Source organism: Falco punctatus (genome assembly GCF_963210335.1).
Source record: "Falco punctatus genome assembly, chromosome: 6".
NCBI lineage: Eukaryota > Metazoa > Chordata > Aves > Falconiformes > Falconidae > Falco > Falco punctatus.
This window is the reverse complement of record NC_137585.1, coordinates 73,132,653-73,152,977: the sequence shown is the minus strand read 5'-3', so window position 1 is coordinate 73,152,977 and position 20,325 is coordinate 73,132,653. Positions and strand designations below refer to the sequence as shown.

At 35.7% G+C, this 20,325-nt stretch overlaps 1 protein-coding gene across 13 annotated transcripts in view; it reads right to left on the bottom strand.

The window, feature by feature from the left end:
* CACNA2D1 (calcium voltage-gated channel auxiliary subunit alpha2delta 1) overlaps window positions 1-20,325 on the bottom strand; it is a 434,287-nt gene that overhangs the window by 61,435 nt on the left and 352,527 nt on the right. For all 13 annotated transcript variants that reach the window (XM_080392375.1, XM_080392376.1, XM_080392369.1 and 10 more), the window contains exons 13-15: window positions 3,800-3,878; window positions 1,725-1,774; window positions 38-127 (exon numbers count right to left, since the gene is read on the bottom strand). In XM_080392375.1, coding sequence (XP_080248501.1) covers window positions 38-127; window positions 1,725-1,774; window positions 3,800-3,878 — 219 coding nt within the window. The remainder of the gene's footprint in view (window positions 1-37; window positions 128-1,724; window positions 1,775-3,799; window positions 3,879-20,325) is intronic.

Below are 20,325 nucleotides of genomic sequence, written 5' to 3'. Positions count from 1 at the left end.
AGATTCTTCCTTTACTAGAGCTAAACACAGATCATACCAGAGCATCCAGATAGACATTTGTCCATTGGACTTGTTTGGCTTTCTCTCCAGCTAAAACCATCGGTCTTCCCAAAACATCCAGATATTCCTGCCAAAAAGTGTAATAAACCCATCAGAAGGCAGTTATTATATCAAAGTTCAGAAACAGTATAAAAAATAATAATGAATTAAAAACAATTAAAAGATCAGAAAAAGAAAAAAAGGTCAGAATTCACCACTAATACAGGAGTTGTATTTAATTACGTCTTTAAAATTATACTACCCAATAATCAATTTTCAGTTTGAGGTATTTACTGCCAAGGCAATTCCTGTGTTTCAGTCTCAGTCACATGGACCTTACACATCCATAACCACTGCTCTCTTTCCACCAAGTGAGAACTACAACTATTTTTGTTCCAAAATTAATTGCTAATGACATAATGAAATTACAAGCAGATCGCTGAACCCAGAAGAGAGAGTGGGCGATGGAGGATGCAACAGCTAGGTATGTTAAGCTCCTACAGCAACTTGCATAACTTCTATTGAAACAAAAAAAAAATCAGACTTATAAAACCTCATAGTCCCTGTGTTCCTTCAGTTCAGGAGTATGGGTAAAGCTGGTGATCTTAGGAGATGTCAGACTTCTGGTCTGGTTCGGGAGTGGATGCCATCAAACTTGTTTCAGTCTTCAACTTTTTCTATTTGTCTGATCATATTAGGGATATTTCTTGCCAGACACTATCTGGAAAAGCTTAACAGAATCAAAGGATTCTTATTCAAGCCAAAAAAAGGACTTATTTTCTGCCAAAAAATGTCATGCCTGGCCTTGGAAGGACAAAGAACTGTTATGATATTTCTCCGCTTTTCTGGACATGTGAATGCAGGGACTTTCAGACAAAACTGAAAAGAATATCTGCTCATCTACACTGTCAGCTTGGATCACATCATATAATGCCAGGGTCCTCCGCCCTTAATTCTCCACACACATCTGCTAAAATATTCCTGCATCCTTTCTGAAGGAAAAAAGCTGTGTCTCTCCCAGACTGGTTGGATCAGTCCAGGAATCTCTCCTACAAGCAGGATGGTACCAGGTCACACTCTTCCTGTTCAGACACTCTAGCAAGAGCTATATGCCCTCCCACACATCCATGGCCTTTTCCACATAATATAAACCCTTAGGATCATGCTAAAAGCATGGCAGGAGGCAGACTATGAATGTTTAGGCACATCATAAAAAATTACTGGGTTTATAGAACTTTATAAAAACATTGCTGTCATGTCTCAGGATCCAAAAGGGACCATGAAAGGCCAGAAGGAAAAATGAGCCCCAAACAGTCTTTGTGCAGAGGTCTGCAAGATACAGATCTCATCAAATGCTACGTTGTGTGCACATAGCCTGCTTTAGAGGATGCTAGTGTGACTAGTCTATGTGCAAGCTGCCATGGGACAGCTGGCTGGGGAAACAGGGATCATATTTTAAATTGGCTTACTGCAACCAGTAAAAAGAGAAAAGAAAAAAATCACAAAACTTTAACAGAATAATTCTTCATATATAAAAGAAAGCCTTATTTTTTACTGTGGTCTTAATGTAGTGTATCGTAAAATTTAACTGATTCAAACAGAGGTGAAATGTAAGAGAGTTAAGAACAGGAATTAATCCACTTCTTTGTATTATAACTGCACCTGGATTTGGCCAACACACTTACCTGGGTGTTTATTCTTATGGCTCCAATGGATGGAATTTCATAGTAATAGCCTAAAATTTGGAACAGAAATAATGCCATCTTACTACAATATATTGCTAGTCTCTTAATCTTGAAGAATTTAATTTAGCTTGTAATTTCTAAGTTAATTTTTATAGAAATGATCACGTATAAATGGAATACTTTTTTAGTTGATGTCACCACAACACGTAGCCATATATGATGGGTCCCCATGCCATACGGGCCAAGCTAGTTACTCTTAAGCAGTGAGAGTATATAGTGTGTTTCTACTCAGATAACATACTTCTGAATTCCTAGTTATTCTCATGTGCAAGTATATTTAATGGCCATTTAATAGGCAGTGACAGCAACATAATTATATGTGGAATGCATACAGGAATACAAGTATAGCTACAGTCTGCCACAATGGTGAAGTTCATAGTACAAAAAATATAAGGCATTCTGTGGAAAGGATGAAACAATGTAATGGGTGTTTCTTCTAACTAAACATCAAAAATGTCTTTAGTCAGCGTTGATTCTATAATTTATTTGTTTTAATTAAAAATATTGCCTGTATGCACTGATAATACTGAAGACAGGCACTGAGATCCAGCTGCAGACCAAGTAAGCTGTAAGTCAAATTGAAAGGAAAGGGGACAGGACTGGAGAGGTAAGAGTACCGAGGTTAGTCATTTACTTTGCCATAAACAATGCATGACTTGATAATAAATTAAAAATTTTAAATAACGAAAAATGAAATAAAAACGTTGCTTCTTTGGATGTGCAAACAAATAAACACATCAACTTTGGACAGAATATCATGATCATTTTGCCTCAATAATAAGATGGCATAGGTGGGTCTGCCTTAAGCCAGCTGGTCCTCATTTGTTTTAGAACAAAGGAGTTCACACGCACCCAGTATTTTGAGATACAAAGACGTTGGTCAAAAAATCCCTATTCAAAAAAACAAATGTTGGTTTTCTGTAATTATCTGACAATACAATCTGCTCTTCATGAAGCTGTAGTATCTTGCACATAACTTGCCAGCGTATTGAGGGATTCATGAAGCTATGATACATAGGCTATGTATACAGGCTATGGATTCTTCTATATATTTTTTTTCTCTACCTATATATTTCTCTTAGCTTTGGTTTACATTATTCTCATGCCTGAGAATTGTATCTTAATCTTCTTCCCTGTCAGCCTTATTTTTCAAAACCCTTTGTAATTTATCCCACCTCTCACCTCGTGCTTCTCACCGATTTGTAAAATACTTTCACATTTTCAGTCATGTCTGAAATTGCTCTATTTAGAATATTGTTTGATAATTTGTCTATTTTCCATTTATCTGTATTTATCTCATATCTCTTCTTCCATAATTATGTTGTAAGTTTTTTTAAGAGACATCTTTCTCACACTCTTTTTAAATGATTCTGACCACATTTTTCATGTAGAAATTCTAGGAGAAAGCATTTTACTTCCTTACCTACACCTTTTTTACTTTTTTTTTTTTCCTACATAAAGAGATCAGGGTAAAAATAAAAAAATGTAAGATGCTCTTAGAAGCTGAAATCACAGCAAGAAAAATTTTGATATTTCCATCAAAAAAGGGAAAAATAATGCAAGTCATCTGGTCCCTTTTAAGTTTAGGAGAAAAACAGAAAGAAATCCAACCAGCCAACCAACCAAACAAAAAGTCCCTTTGTCCAGATCCCCTTAATATAAAACAGCTTTGCTTCATTTCTTATCTGTCATCAGTTCCATCTTTTCATAGATGGCTATTACAACAAGCATTCTAAAAAACTGAAACATAATATTATTATTTAAAAAAATTGATATTTTTCTTGCAATATAAACTTTTAAATAAAATTATCAGAAATAAATATACAAGCTTATTCTTTTATATATATAATTTCATATACACATTGTTTTGTCAAGTAACTTTTTGGAACTTTTATTAAAAAATTCAATAAAGCTAAAAATCAGGCTGAAGAAAAATCTGTAATTTTTAGAGATTAATAAAGATATCACCTATCCAAAGATTTAGCAAAGAACAGTCTCAAAAAACCAATCAGTACCTTTATTTTCACAGGCCATCCACTGTATGGGTCCTTTGTCATAATTATGTTGACCAACAGAAAACGTGAACACACGTACCTACGCAAGTTAAAAAACAATGGAAATAACTACATGTAATTAATTAGCTGTGACTCTCAAGTTAATGGTATTTGATTTTTTATACATTTGAACACAAAAAGAAAATGGGGAATTTTCCATTTTTTATCACCACAATAGGTACACTGTTTTATGATATTTTATGTATTCTTATTATTTGGTCCATGAGGTAGAACTCAAGAAGATTCTTCCATATATCTTTCATACTTTAAAGCTCTTACATTTGTTACCATCCATGAACTATTTAAATTTCTTTTTCCTTTTCTTAGGGTGGTGATTATAACTCTTCGTGTTTTGTTATATTAGCTGACATGACCTCCTATCAATATTAGACACTCACCAATTAATCAAAATGAACATATTTACTGCAGTAGAATTCAAAACAATGCAAAACTGGATTTTTTAGGATATAAAATAATTTCAGGGAAAGAAATACAAAATTTTCAGATACTACAGAAAATAAATTCTTGTGTTCAGACTTTCAGTCTTTTTCATATAAAACCACTAAATAAGAACAACAGAGTTTCATAGAAGGGTCAAGCTTCTGATACTCCACTTTAAGCTCTTGATATTTATTAAAGCTATCTGTTTTATAAAGAAAATTTTATTCTGTTTAGTTAATGCAATTCCAATCTATCTCAGCAACTGAGGGGAGTCATAGTTTCAGAAGAATTCACCAAGTTCTATCCAGGTGTTGGACTGAAGACAGGCTTTTCAGCTGAAATTATTTTCCATCCAAATTGTCTGATTCCAAAGAAAAAATAAAACCAAAAGCTGATATTGCTGTATAAATATTAAAAATCCTACAAGACACACAGAAAAATTACGAATAGTATGCTTCAGCTTCTGGCTGAATATTTTGCTCCAAAACTGAGCATTTCTTTAAAATGAGGGGAAAATATTTTCCCTACGGTTTTAATAAGTCGCTCATTATTATCAAGTCCCTCTGAGGAAATGTCCAAGGACCAGATTGCCTTTTCTTTTCAGGCACCTATTTCTTTATGGACCTTTAATTTACCTATTCACTTCACACATCACAGCTCACAACATGAAATCAGAATATTAATTCCTTTCTATGGAACTTCATAACTATGTTTAAAATTAAAACGTAATACAACTAATTTGCATGCAGGCTATAACTGAGTAATATGCTAATGCTTTATTTAAATAACATTCATAGCATAAATTTCAGACACTCCTTGTAAATTACTGATCATGGCTAAATTTTGAAATTATTATTTATACAAATTTTCATCACATATTTATCATGTGTAATTACTACCTAAACCTTCATTTGTCAAATGAGCAACAAAAAATAGTGTGACATAATCAGAGCTTATGTATTAACCAAAAGCGGTAGAAATAGCTCCAAATCATCAATCAGCAGCTAGCAAACAGTGAAACTTTATTAGTGTTGACCCCTGTATGCAAGGAGGGCAAACCAAGCTTTGTGCTAGTTGTCATATTTAATTAACAATATGTTTTGATTTGTTTTATCCATACAAGCCCTTTGTTTCTGCAGTTACAAGAAGATTTAAAGCAACTAGCCTGCTGCACTGCATGCTGATTCAGGTGCTTGTTTTTTTAAAATACAGGAAAAATGTGAAGTTTTTCAATAAAACTAGTAAGACTATCCCAAACAGGGTCATTTCTCAATAATGAGTAAAGCCAATTACATTTCTGGTTATGTACGCAAGTACGGGAATGAACATACATGTGTGACAGCAAAATTTTTCTCTCATAGCTCATATGGATAGAGACAGATGAAAAATGCCTTCTATTACCTTGAACATATCAGTATCAATAGTGCGAACCTGAATTCACCTGGTAAGTCTACATTTCTTTTATATTTTTAATACTGTATCACATTGTAAACTGAAGCTCCATTTGCCATCCTCATTTGTTCTTGACCTCTTTTACAAAACGTCAGCTATAACTCTTCTAATGGATCTTTCTGTGTCTACTCAATTACTGTCTATTTTTCCTAAGCTGAATATCACGATGTTATTTTCTATTGGTATCTCTGCGCTCACAAGGTCTCTGCCTCCTCTGTACTCCTGTTATTTTTTGTGGACTCACCTCTCCTCCTAGTTCAGTGTCCACTAAACACTCGATTCAGAACATAGTCTCAAAAATTATGGTACAATAAGAAAAAAACCACTGAAGGCCACTAGGTAGATAGATGAGTGACTTGATGTCTCTTTTGGATTAAAAGTAACTAAGTTAAGACAGAGTCGTGTGGATTGCTTGTGTGTGTATAAAACACGAGTCAATTAGACTAGGCTGTCTAGCATTTGATCTCAAACGTAAAAATGAAACACTGAACTGGATTCAAGTTGCGAAATGATATGTAATTTAGGGAAAAGAAGCAGCATGTTAAATCTGCAACAAATCTATAAAGAATTTAGAATTTAAATTATTGACAACAAGCAGAGGACAATATATTTGATTTACTGTTCCTTGGGTAATTAACAGAGATAAAGAACTGCAATGAAAATTGGAGTTTTTAATTGTTACTCGGTTTGGCAAGAGGGTGGAACATTCAAAAGAGTTTTCTTTTTCCTATTGCCTCATCTGGAATTGAGTAGAATGACAGACCAGCTGGAAAAATGAGTCAGCAAGTCAAATTAAACAAGCCAATTTTAGCAAAAAAACATGCTCTGTACTAACATTTTCTGTGAAAGGACCCAGAGTCAGCCAAAGGACTGAGATACATCTGTCTATACCTTTTCCTTATAGACATCTCTCCAAAGAAGACAAAAGGCTTTTAAACTAAAAAAGACAGATTTAATTCATTTTAATAGGGGATTTAGGACTGAGAACATTTGGAGCAACTAGATCAGACACAACGGCTGTGAACACCTCTCCCTTTGCCTGTCCTTCCTTTAAAGTTTAGTTTCAACCAACTAAATGGATTTCTGAGTTGAAGAAAACTGCTAAGTACTCTTTGATCCCTAGAAGTTGTCTTCCATCACCATCAAGGCCTGGTTATTTCTTCTCTGTGCTTCTCTACAGCCTCTTATGTTCTGCATAAACTACAGGTTCCTGGGTCCTTTTGCTATGACTCTTGCTCTCCACCATCCGCACCAGTGGATGGACACTTCTGTCCCCCGAACCATCTCCAAGGGAAAGTGCAATCTTGCCTCCATACAGGGGAGATCCATTTATTGTCTTCAAAAAGAAACATAACTTTCAAATCAATGAAAAATAATTGAACAACCAGAAAAATATAGGAGCTGTATACTTTCTGATTTTCAATGGGACTGTTCAAAGCAAAATACTTCTAGAAAACTCATACCTTTAGAATGGAGAAGAACTAGAGACAAGCACCTGCCAGCCATTTCTGCCAGCCCAGTCAGCTACAGCCGTGAAACTGATTTGAAATATGTCCTAATTTCTACCACCGAGAGTTCAAGAACAGAGCTGTGTTAGTTCTATCAGGAATATATTGTGCTGATAATGGGTAGCAAATTCTCTGTATTTTTCTCACTCTGAAACTAATCATGGAACAAAATACAAATCTTTTATACTTTGCATTATTCATTTAAAGTATATAGTAAAGCAATATACTTTAAAGTATATAGTAAAGCAATATACTTATTAACAAACAAAACAAGTGTAGAGTTAATGTAAGGATAGCCAATGAGTGAGTGTCACAATACGCCCAGGGAGATTGTACATTCTGCCTGCTTTGAGGTTTTAAAGACCAGACTAGGTAAAGCCCTGAGCAACCTGGCTTGGTCTTACTCCTGATGTTGGACTAGAGACCTCGGAGGTCGCTTGCAACCTACTTATCCTAGGACAAAGGACATCAAAGGAAAACAAGCAAAAAGTAGATTAAAAGGAAAGCTACAAAAAATAGAGGAAGAAGTACTGTACTGAAGAAAATACAATTGCCTAATTATATAATTAATTTGCTTTTAATTTTGTATTTCTTGCTAGCAGGAAAAGCTCATAAGCCCCAAGGTGAATAGAAGGATTCTGACTGCTACAGATATTAGGGGACAGTGGCGCTCAAGAGAGTTGTGATGGAGACAGAAATTGTGAACTACCCATGAAAATGCTGTTTTCCCTACAGATCTCAGTTGCTTTTTACCCATCTCATTTGTCCGGTTCGCTATTGGAATAAAATAAAGATTAAATTAGACTCTTCCTTTGGATGTATCATGTTATGAGTATTACAGGAAATTAACAGCCTGAGTGACGTTAATTTGAAGTGTTAACCAAGCACAAAAATCACACTTGCTATTTAGACCACTGCATATACGTGTAGGCTATATGTGTAGGCCTACAAGAGTTTGAGAAACTGCAACCACTCTGCAAGCAATTCAGAGTGGATGAACCTGCATATTTTTTGGCAAGCGTATTATTTGTCTTTAATTCTGTGCTGCCTCAGTGACAGAACTCTCAATAATCATTTATGTGCATCTCTCCATTTCTCTGCTTAGGAGGAGATTAACTGGCCTTTGGAGAGATGTGTATCACTTTGCCAGATATCAAGAGAGTTGCACGATCAATTTACTCAACTAGATCTAGGCAAGATGAACCTCATCATCTTATGTCTATCTGGTAAAAATAGCAAGCATGCATCTTCCTCTACCACTAGATAAACAAACTGACTGAGTCAAAAACTGATCTCATCAAATCATGCAACTTCAGTTTTCATGAAGACAGTATGACTTCAGAATTATTTTAATCTGGCCTTTATAATTGCAGATAAAGCTTCACAGGCAATCTCTTTTACTATAGACCAAGAGAAGCTGTGGTAAAGAAGAATAATTACAATTCTTATGAGGAGTGGCTGAGTCTGGAGAAGAGAAGACTTGGGTGATCTTATTGCTCTGTACAACTCCCTGACAGGAGGCTGTAGGCAGATGGCGGTAGGTCTCTTCTCCCAGATAACAAGTGACAGGACAAGGAAATGGTCTCAAGTTGTGCCAGTGGAGGTTTAGGTTGGATATTAGGAAAAAATCATCACTGAAGTGATGGTGAAGCACTGGAACAGGCTGCCCAGGGAGGTGGTGGAATCACCATCCCTGGAGGCATTTAAAAACTGTGTTGATGCGGTGCTTAGGGACATGGTTTGGTGGTGGGCTTGGCAGTGCTGGGTTAACAGTTGGACCTGACAATCTCAAAGGTCTTTTCAACCTAAATTATGCTATGATTCTATGAATAAATATTTCCACAATTCCAGCATGGTCCAGGAAATTATTTTTCCCACTAATGTGTTTATAGGTTAACAGATGAAAAATTGTTTGTGGTTTGAATTTAATACATACATTTCTGAAATAAAAGGACAACATACCAAGCCTATTTTTCTAAGTAAAATCATAAAACTGCTTTTGTATATTCCATTATGCACTCCATCACCTTGTAAGTATAGCTTTTAAACTACTTAACCATTTTGGTACTTTTCTGGTGAAGATCAGGGAAATGTTAATGTGGTTTTCAAGCTGCCACAGTTAAAACTGTGAATGCATTTTTTCTTTACTGTCTTTACATCCATGGCAGAAATCTAAAGACAATTTTGGATTCCACTATGAACTGAGGCTAGAAGACATTTATGACCAATTTGAAATGAGAACAGAACTTCAGAAGATGATCTAAAAACCCTATATAGTAATTAGGAAACCACCTAGGGTTAGCCAATAGGAAGCACCAAACACAGAGTTTCACATAAATTCTGGTCCGTAATCTGTCATGTTGAACGCTCAGTTCAGGACTTCCAGGGATGCAGTCCTGAACTATTTGGGTTATACCTATAAAAATAAAGCAGCTTTTTTCTTTTTTTTTTCTTTTTTTTTTTTTTTTTCCTAGGAAGCACAGGGAGAAGAGAAATAAAAGTTCTGTGTTTAACAGCAGGGGTAAGACTCACAATGATGTGCTTGAGGGAGGTTTTAGGATCCCTCAGGCTATATTGATGCAGTAAATAAAATAGGACATAACCCATAACCCATTTTCTTTCTCAGGCCACGAGGGCAAGTGACACAGCCTGGCTCACATCTCTACAGCTAAATTATACTGCCATCCTCCCTCCCTGTCCCCCCTCACCATACTGGGTGATCTCATTATAAAACCTTTTGGGAACAGGCCCTGGCTCACGCAACCCCCTGAACCAAAACCAGACGTTGTTCAAAAGAGTTGGCTGCCACAGGCCAAGAACATTACTGTTGGATGTGTTAACAATTAAACAATATGGATAGCTGTGGATATTTTACCAGCCTACACCCTGGCCTGGGTTCATTGATTAGTATGTGGTCTGATTCACTCAGATGAGTAAAATTGGGGTTTTATATGATAGACCTAGCAAGTCTCACCCTTTTCAGACTGATAGTAGCAGTGGTGCCACTAATCTTTTAAGTGAGAGTTCAATACTCATATAAAAAAAGGTCTGAGTTCACTTTTCTCAATTTGAGCGAATTCACAACTTCTATTGCTCTCAATACCAGGCTCAAAAAAGTTCAGATCTACGGTTTTTCTATGTGCCTCTCAGACTGCTTCCACTTTTTGCCCTTAACAGCAATTGGGAAAAACACAGAGATGACCTAAGCAGCTGGGTATGAAAACTAGTCAGGTGCTAAGGTTGTGAAGATTTAAAGGTCTAACTCAGAATGCAGAATAAACAATCCTATGTCAAATTAGGAAATACCAAGAATGGTATGATATGCCAACAGAAATGTATCAAGGTGTATCTTTTATATTTATGACTACATTAGGATCTGCCCCTTGCTGTAGGTACTCTCTGAAAATATGTGTAGACTTGGGGAAATTGGGGAGAAAAAGTCCATATGGGAATCAATAAGAATTTAGGTCTCAAATATTTACATGTAAAGATAATTGCAGGCTAGACTTCTTTGAATTTATAGACATGAATAAAGTATGAATACATTTGGCAAAACATCTATTCAAGCGTTTCCATAATCGACCCTCTATGCTCTGATTCAGCAAGGAATTTAACTATGCAGGTAAGCCCCTTGACATCAATGGAAAATGCTTTAACTGAGGCACATATTTAAAGACTAATAAAGCAGATCCTTAGAGCTATTTTTCTAGATGTTTATCCACAGTCAATTACTTCTCCCAGACCTTCGATGTGTATTTGCAGTATTTTCTATCAATATCTTTCATTCACTAAAATTCAACCTCAGAGTTCAAGCTGCAATGCTAACTTATGAGTTCTTAGTCTAATTATATCCTGTGTAATGACAGTCTCATAAAGAAAAGAAATAATGACACTAAAAACTAGCTCACATTACAATCTAATGTTAATTCTTCTATCTTAAAATAAAAAGAAAAAATAAGTTTGTTACATATGAGGAGATTATTGGAGAATCTCACTTGCTTTGGATATGGTTCTAGACTGATAAAATAGGCCCAAACCCATTTATTGGGAAAATAGTTCCAAGAACACTGATCTGCAGTGTATTTATATACAATTACACATCAAAAGGAAATAAACTGAAAATTACACCTGAAGTTTTCATAACACATGCACACAATGAAAGATTCATGTTCACTGAAGAAGTCTTTAAAGTGAATACAGTGAATCCCCAAAATGTTTATCCGGAATTGCAGTGTTTCAAAAACTAAAAAAATTGTATTCTCTGGCTTTCTTTGTTTCCTTACAAAGAAAACATATCTGCATGAAAATGGGGATATTTTCTAGTGCAGAGGTTGAAAACACTATTATGGTTAACATACTGGAAAGTTTCAGAATTAACACTCTCACAGAACTGAAAAATACTAATTCAGTTACGCTGTTCTACATCTTCTCAGTGCCATCTTGTGGAACTACAGCAACTCATTCCTTACTCTCTAATGGGCTAGCATGGTGTGCCCCTTCTGTTCTGCCATACAGCTAAATGTATGAAGGTATAAATACCCTGCTGATACCTACCAAGCTACCTCTGCTACATTGACTATAATTAGATATGGTTACATGATCCTTTAAGTCTTTACCTAGTTTAGACATAATCTTTGATGAGCCAGAAGTATCACAGATGTACAAGCAGAATTATTCAATTGTGTATGCTCACAATAACTTAATGTAGGAATACTACACAACAATGAGGAGGCTATGTCCTCTGCACTACACTGTCTCCACAGGTAAGTTTTTAATCTCAACATTTTCTAGGTGTAGGTATGAAACAGCTCGGTTTTATTAGATTTTTACATTAGTCTCAAGAACAGCAGTAAGGAAGAGAAAAGCTGTGCTTTCAAAAACACTGGTAGGACTTCACAATGATGTGCTTGAGTTTAAGTTTGAGAGTCAGTTTGGCTATGTTAACCTTACAAAAATTGGGCCTTGGTCCACTCTCAAGCCTTAAGAGCAACTGTGGCAGCAGAGCCTACATACATGCACAGCAGCTGAACCACTGCTCATTCCCTCTTCCCATTCCCTTGCTGCGCAAGGAGCAGTCCCAGCACCTTCTGTGTGAGTGTGCCAGCTGGCAGAGGCTGAAAAACTCCCAGGTTTAACTAACAGTTAAAACATATAAAGGATTGCAGGACACTCTCCATGCCCATGTCTTAGCCCCATGTAAATTACTAATATAAATGGTGCCTCAAGACATTTAGATTAATATGATGTTTCCAACAGTGTAATGCAGTTGCTGTATGCTTAGCTCATCCTGCTGAAAGGCAGGGATGGATTTTAGCTGGAAAACCCCAAAATAGTACTCAAGTGGTCTTCTCTGATGCAGGCTTGTGGCTGTGGCTCCAGCTCAAAGAACGCCAACATGCTGGTTGCTTTTCCTGTGATTTCTAGCAGAAGTGCTGTCCTCACCAGATCATCCCATACCACCTCAGAAATAAGCATCAAGCACTCAGTTTGGATCAGGTGGTTTTCTAGCCACTCATCCTGTCTCCCCGTCTTCAGATGAAGAAATTACACTGTCACCTTTTTTAGCAATTCAGCTGTTTAATGTTTTACTTTGATTACCCGGGTTCTATTTAGTCAGTTGATCTGTTTCCTGCCTTGGTTATGTTAATATCAAAGCCTCTTTGCTGCAATTAAAAACAATTAAATTCCTCCTTTCCCCAAGCTACTTCTCCCTGACACTCCACATTTAGCATTCCCTGGAGAAAAAGTCATTTTTTATGAGATTTCCTTGAAAATTTTGTGGCCTATATCAGGAACCAGACAAAGGGGTTGATAAAGTAATTCCCCCCATACCCAGGATTAAAAGCATATTAGGCATTTCTTTGATAGTCAAAACAACATTTGGTGGCAGCTGAGCAGCTGGAAAGGACCATATTAATTAGAGAGATATTTACAGTTCATATTGTGACACTAAGCCATCTCTTTTTTTCCTTTTTTTTTTTTTTTTTTTTCCTTTGGCCTTATAAGCCCTGGGGAAGAAATATTACAAATATGAGCTAAGCATTTAAAGGAATATTTAATTTGTCGTTGAATATTACAAACACTAATTTTTATCAGGTACTCTGCTTTTTCTTTTCATGCAAATAGTCTTTGTTTGAAAATACTGCATTAATTATCCCCTTTGTATAGTTACTCTCTCTGTTTTTTACTCCCATTACTCCAGTTCTTGTACAGCATGGAAAACAGTGACTGAAACTAAACGGTTGCAAACGCCAAACAGTCATATTAGAAGGAGGAAAATGACAGGGGGAAAGGGAAGGGCCATCGGAAATTCTCATTTCCAGCAGAACCCATTTACAGGAAATCTTACTCTCTGGAATTATCAGTTATACAAAGTTCACGTCTAATTTTACAATGGCCTCATCTTCACGGGAACATGACAATTCTAAATGAAAATAATATAGCGCGCTTGAAAAAGGGTACACCAACTAAGTGGGTGAAGGGACTTTTCTCCACGTTCACATGTTGTATCTTGGAGATTGAGCTGGGAACAGTATCTTCAGATCACCTTACAAGAGGGAGATTTAGGGATGAAAAAGCTTCAGGTTTAGTTCCCCTTCCTTTTTTTTTGGGGGGGGGGGCGGAAATTAGTAACTACTGTATAGCAATGGAAACTCACCACTGCCATATAGGACTGTGCTCAGGGCAACCTGACCTTGCCTCTGCTTGCAGGTAAGACGTTCCATTACTGACACAAGCAGGCGCTGACGATGCCTGCTGTCAGCAACTGGCAAATGTCCTAGTGTGGCTGAAAGACTGAGTCTCATGCACAATCATGTAATAGAGAACATCCTTCACAGCTAGCAATTAATGGAATCGCTATGCATGCTCGCTCATTGTACTTCTTGCCAAACCGCACTTGAAATCTCAGGATTGTCTCTGAGAAACGTTGCATATATACAGATTTATAGATAACATCTATCCTAGGGATGGTTTAATAATAAAAGAACTAATCATGACACAGTTCACTCTTACATGGAATGATGTGCATTTTCATTTTTTTTGCAATCAACTAAATAAATTGCATTTTCAGGAAAAAATAATAGAACTGATCCTATACGCAATCCACAGGTAAAAGAACCTTGGGAGTTGCCTGTGGCCCTGGTTCAACTGTAACAAAGTGTTCTGAGTGTTCTTAGTAAACTTAGATGTAAATTTTGCATTCACAAGAGCTGAAAGAGCAGAGACAATGTATTTTAGTTAAATCACACTTCAGGTGACAAGATATAAGCTGTTTTTCAGTCTATGATGTGAGATAAATGAATATTAATCATCTCTCACAAAGTCTGTCTTTTTATTGAAAAAAAAAGGTCTTCAGCCTTCTTTATAAATATGCTTTATAGAGAGAAATTTACTATAGACAAAATATTGCCTTAGAGGATTTTGGTTTTGTCTTTATTTTTGTTTTCAAATAAAATTGCATCTACAGACTAAGTCTGCAACAGAAAGCATTGAGGTTATTGTTTTTCTTGTCTACACTGCAGGATCGAGAATATAATACGGCCAGTTTGCATTACAGAATGCATTGCCTGCAAAGAGGCGGCTTCATAAAATCATTCGTAAATCAAAGTCTTTCTTGTTAAAAAGATCCATTTTTAAAAAGTCAGAATTATAAAAAAGAATAAACATTTGCAGTTTGCGATCAAGGTTCTTTGGTCAGTATGGATTAAATGTCTTCTTTTGTATGTGACTAACAATGAGATTATGAAGCACAGAATTCCCATCTACTGACTTCAAATCGAAGCTGAATATAGAATCAAGAATGGAGACACATAATAGGCTAAGAGTTCAAAGACTGCATATGGGGGCTGATACTGTTCTGAAAAATAATAGATTTGTTTTTCATTTTGTTGTGTTTTTTTTTTTTTCTCTCTATTTTTTAGGAATAAGACCTATAAAAAATTTTTGTGAAAAACTCAAGAGAAATTAATTTAAAGCTCATACTTGAATGTCATTTTCCATGACCACACAAGTAAAAGACTGCAAAGTGAGTTTCTCATTCTAGTAAAAACAATTTATTCTGTATAGCACATTAAATTCTGTGTATTAAATTATATCATGATAGTGCAAAAGATTAAAGAATGTGACTTATTTCCTGGAGATATGACAGAGCAGGATTTGGTCTTTTCTTTGAGACTAATCAGGATTTTGAATGCATATCACTTTCTAAGTAGAGGCTGGAGTATTTTCTGTTTGTTTCTCACCAGAATATTAATCCATTACTTGAAAGATTTTTTTTTTCCTTTTTGTCAAAACTGAAATATTTTCTGCAAAATACTATACAAAAAGGCCTTCTTAATGACATATCATAATTCTTACTCTTGGTAAGATTTCTCAAATAGTGTTCCTCCATCTCAGGTTGATGTTGTTCTCTCCTGGTGAGATCAGTTGTGAAGTTCTCTCTTAAAAATCAACTCTTCCTTAAAATGTCTGCAGAAATCTCTAATACTTTACATTTAAGTTGCACAGCGTTTCTCCTTCCTTAAGTGAAATGTACAGCATACCTACACTTTAGCTATCTCATTTCCCATTTATATCCTTTTCCTCTGTTATGCTTCTTGAATATATAAACACACATTTCTTGTTATCTGAATGGACCAAAATGTTGTTTCTTGAAATTTTAATTTCCTCCTTAACCTGTCATCTGTTTAGGCTGCTGCACACATACATCTTGTGCTACCATCTGTTTGTTTCAGCTGTTCCCTCATTCACTTGCTGACTACAGAGATTCCCATTCTGTAACTTCTCCCTCTGAACCCCAGCGTAAAGTCTCCTACATACTTCTGTCGGCTTTTTCCACCAGCGCATTGGCAAATCTTTTCATTCAAACATGTCCCGTCCCATTTGAAACACTTCCATCTACTAACGGACTAATGATCAACACCTGTCTACCAGCTGGCCTAAGCAGCATTTAGAAATTAAGACTTTTATCAAGTTTTAGAGTAATTTAATTCTTTTTAAAAATATTTTCAGTTGTGCTAGCTTAGTTATGTTACCTATTCTATTAAGTGAACAACTTTTGCAGTTTCTTCCCAGGAAGCTGCACTTTTAAATCAATGTTGTAAAGTAAACCTTTGGAAAACTCTAGACTTTGGGAATACACAAATGTCAGAATGGTAACTATATAATTGATAATTTTATAGAAAAACAGCTCTTAATCTTCATAACCATATTAATAATTTATTGTGTCCAGTTTTGATTCTCTATCTGCAGAAATCAATTCTTAATTTTGAAACTTTATCACTCTTAGGTTTTTCAGTTGATGGGATTTTAAAAGTCTCTCTTACATGGCACTTGAAGCAGAACAATTTATACCTTCTCTGTCTACAGCTGCACTCCTTACACTCAGGTCTTGTTTAATTATGGCACTTACTTCAATAAACACCAGAAGCATACAAAATTTTTTTTCTAACTTTAATCATATAGGTTCATGCAGATAAAACAATGTGATGTGAGCCACAATTCCTGAACATCTTGTAGCGTATCAGGAAAAAATCTTATTCTCGAACATGCCAAGAACAGTTGGATTTATTTCTTAATTTTGAGGAGGAATTAACTGAAAATCTAGAAGAAAGATCTTCTGAGTGAAAGATCAAGATGGGATTTTTATTTCAAGGAACAAAAGGTATGACAGCAGTAAAACAAAGATAAAGGCACAGAATTCAAGAAACTCAGAGAAATAGCTAGCTGAATATTGTGTGAAGATAATGTAAAGAATAAAGAATTACAAGAAAACTGGCAGTTCATGAAGAGGAATACATTAAACATACAAGAAGAAACTGCCTAATGCAATTTAAGGTTAAAAATACTTAAAAAATCAAACACAGAAACTTAAATTGAAGATTAACTGTAAAAAACAGCAGTTTGGGGAAAAACCAGTACAGAGCAAAGGAAAAAAAATAATCATTAATATGCAGTTCAAAACCAGAAATTTATATTCTGAGACATATTTACCTGAGTGCTGCATGAAAAAAAAGTCATAGAAAATACACTGTTCTTTTGATACCACTGAAGTTTCTCCAGCTGTTCCAGAGAATGTTTTAAGAAATTAAATTGCTATTATCCACAATAGGGGTGATCAGTAAGAATGAGAAGAATTTAATATATAACTAAGGAGAATTTGAGAGGAATTATTTTGTTACAGCTGAAAAGACAAAAGCTGAAAAGAAGAGTCAGATGAGGGTGATAACATAAAAATTGTTTCCTAAAATGTAAGAGGAAATTCTGGCGAGAATTAGTTGTTCTCTGTAATAAATGTAAAATGAAAAGAAAAAACGTTCTAAGCTTATTTTGCTTTAAGGAAATTTGGAGAAACCTTTCTAAACAGGTAGGTGTTGAAACAGAAAGATGTAAATACCTAAGAAAGCTGTGGAATTGAATACTTTAAAGAAGAGGTTACATAAACATCATTAGGCATGGTTTAGGCATTAAATTGCTCACTGCAGAAAGTCCCAGTCCTCAAACTCCTAAATTACACAAAAGTACAATCAACTCACATGTCATTTCTCCTCAATCCCAAATTCATAAGAACAAATGTACAGTAAATACATGGAGAGACTGAAACACAAGGAACCTTCTGATGTCTAACCTCAACCAGTTATGCCATATGTGGCATTTTGTTTGTATAAATAAGTAAAATGCCGTTTGACTGTCTTGCTTTCATCCCAAAATAAACATAATGTGCTTTCTATATTAAGTGATATCATGTCCTTGTTGCCTTGATTAATCATGTTATGCCATCTGCAGCACCAACCTCTATGTGATACCCCGAATCAATCACTACTAATGTAGTGGTTTGGAACTGAAGATCAACAAAAATAAAAATATCAAATAGCCCCCTCCGTGCCAAATTTGAAGGAAAAAAGCTGCCACTTGGGTTTTATGTAACAGATACACATGATTCTAATATGACCGATAAGGTTACTTTTCAACAAAGCTATATTAAAACTTTCATTAGCCCTCTGCAGCTCTCAACACCATCACATGGATTTTTATCTTGCACAGTAGATAAAAATGCCATGTGGTGACCCAGACAGATCCATACTCATAATGAAACAGCAGCCTAAAGAGAAACAGTATCAACACATCTCTGTGTGTGGACACATGCATGAAAAGGCTCTTCTGCATGCAGATCTTCTTCCTAAAATAAACCCCTCTCTGCCCCACTGCACTTTCTGCTGCATCTGCAAAGTCTGCAGCAATCTTACCCAGAAAACTTGTGTACATGCATGGAATGTATGTATGTATGTACAGGGGATGTGATGGTTGAATGAAAAAAAGCAGGTGAAAAAGGGAGAAGAAATATGATGGATATGACTTCCTTATTGAAGCCTTTAAGAAAAACCCTAGAGGTGATGTTATATAGTCTAAAGGTAAAGGGGTCAGTGAAAGACAGTGGACATTTTTTAAAAAAGTTATCCCCAAAAAATCACTATTTTTAATGGGGGACTTCACACACCATCAGGTAACTGGTTCAAAATTTAGATTAATGGGGAAAAATGTGTGCCTAATATCATACTGAGAAAAAAACATTAAAAAAAAAAAGAAGTTATTGCATGGATCTACACACTTACAACCTCAAATAGCTCAGTATTGTGCAACTTGACTATTACTGAAGCATATGTCAATAGTGAGTGTCACAGGAGGAAAACTGCTGATATGGAATATTTAAATTCATTATCATAGTGCATTAATCTATGTTAGAACCCAGAAGTGGGGACAGTAGCTATGTTGCAAGCCTTTCATTAATAAGTGGAGCTAAGGAAGAAGTAAAATATAGATGATTTGCCTTAAGAATAAGATATTTCTTTGATGAGCATTCTAATAACTTGATTTCTACTTTTACTTTGAAAGGAAAAGGAATTGATTGTGGTATTTATAAGTACTGACCCAAGTTTCACCCAGAATACTTTAGCTTTACCAGTTGTGCGTGTCACAGTCCATACAATAAATTAAAATTAATACCTGGAAGATAACACACTCTTAAGACAGAAGTGATTAGGGAAGGAGCCAGGGAGCCAGTCTAACCAGCTAGCTGGAGATTTCTTCTATATGGGATTTCCTGTACCATCACTCCAACAAAATTCACAGGGAGACTATCAGGAGGAATTAGAAATATCTTAACATCTGGTTGTCTAAAGATCACAGAAGGCTAATGCAGAGAAGGCCAGAAAAATATCTACAATCCAGAAAGCTTAATAAAATGGCTTAAATTTTATCTATCAAACTATGCCACATGCCGGTCAGATATAAACCAGAATTTTTCTCAATTCAACCCTTAATGTAATTACTTTATGTTACATCCTGTGTCACAAGTCTATCACATACTCAGAAATGTACACTTTGACAGCTGTTAAGCTCTATTCAAAGCTGCTATCAGTGTTGAGAAAGATGTTTCTATTTTCGGCTCTATAAGTAACCCTAGAAAGTTACATTCGTTCAGTCTGACATCTGATGAGAATCCCATGGCTACCCCAAGTGGTAATGTCACAGTCTTTTTCAAGGGTCATTTGTAGTCAGGACTAACACTTTTAGCCTTGTCTAGAATGATTCATACACCATCGCCTAGATTAACACAATTTTCTTTTGAGTTTTACTGACTTGCAGTTGCACAATAATAGATGCAAACCGATGAAGAAAAGACAGTAGGAGGGGTTTTTCTTTTAGAAGAAAGTTTTGCAAGTGCTTTCCCATAGATATTTCATTTTATCATTCTATTGCCAAACTGAATGTGTCCCATTTGGAAGAAGTCACAGCCAGCTGTACGTTTCCCAGTGGAATTACAGCAAGCTGAAGCCTTCTCCCATAGGACCTGTATCACTGTAGCAATTCTGTGCCCACCACATAGAGATATTTTTAATGCAACAGAGTTGTTGGAAAACTTCTTACATACCATTTCCTCTCAAATGATATTGTCAGAAAAATCTACATAAATGAGGTTGTATTAATAATGAGAGGTAATTCTGTGGGAATAAGACATGAGACCAAACTTACTATTCCACTCCCACCTGAGGGGTCAGATGAATCCCTCTGACCTCTATTATGCTA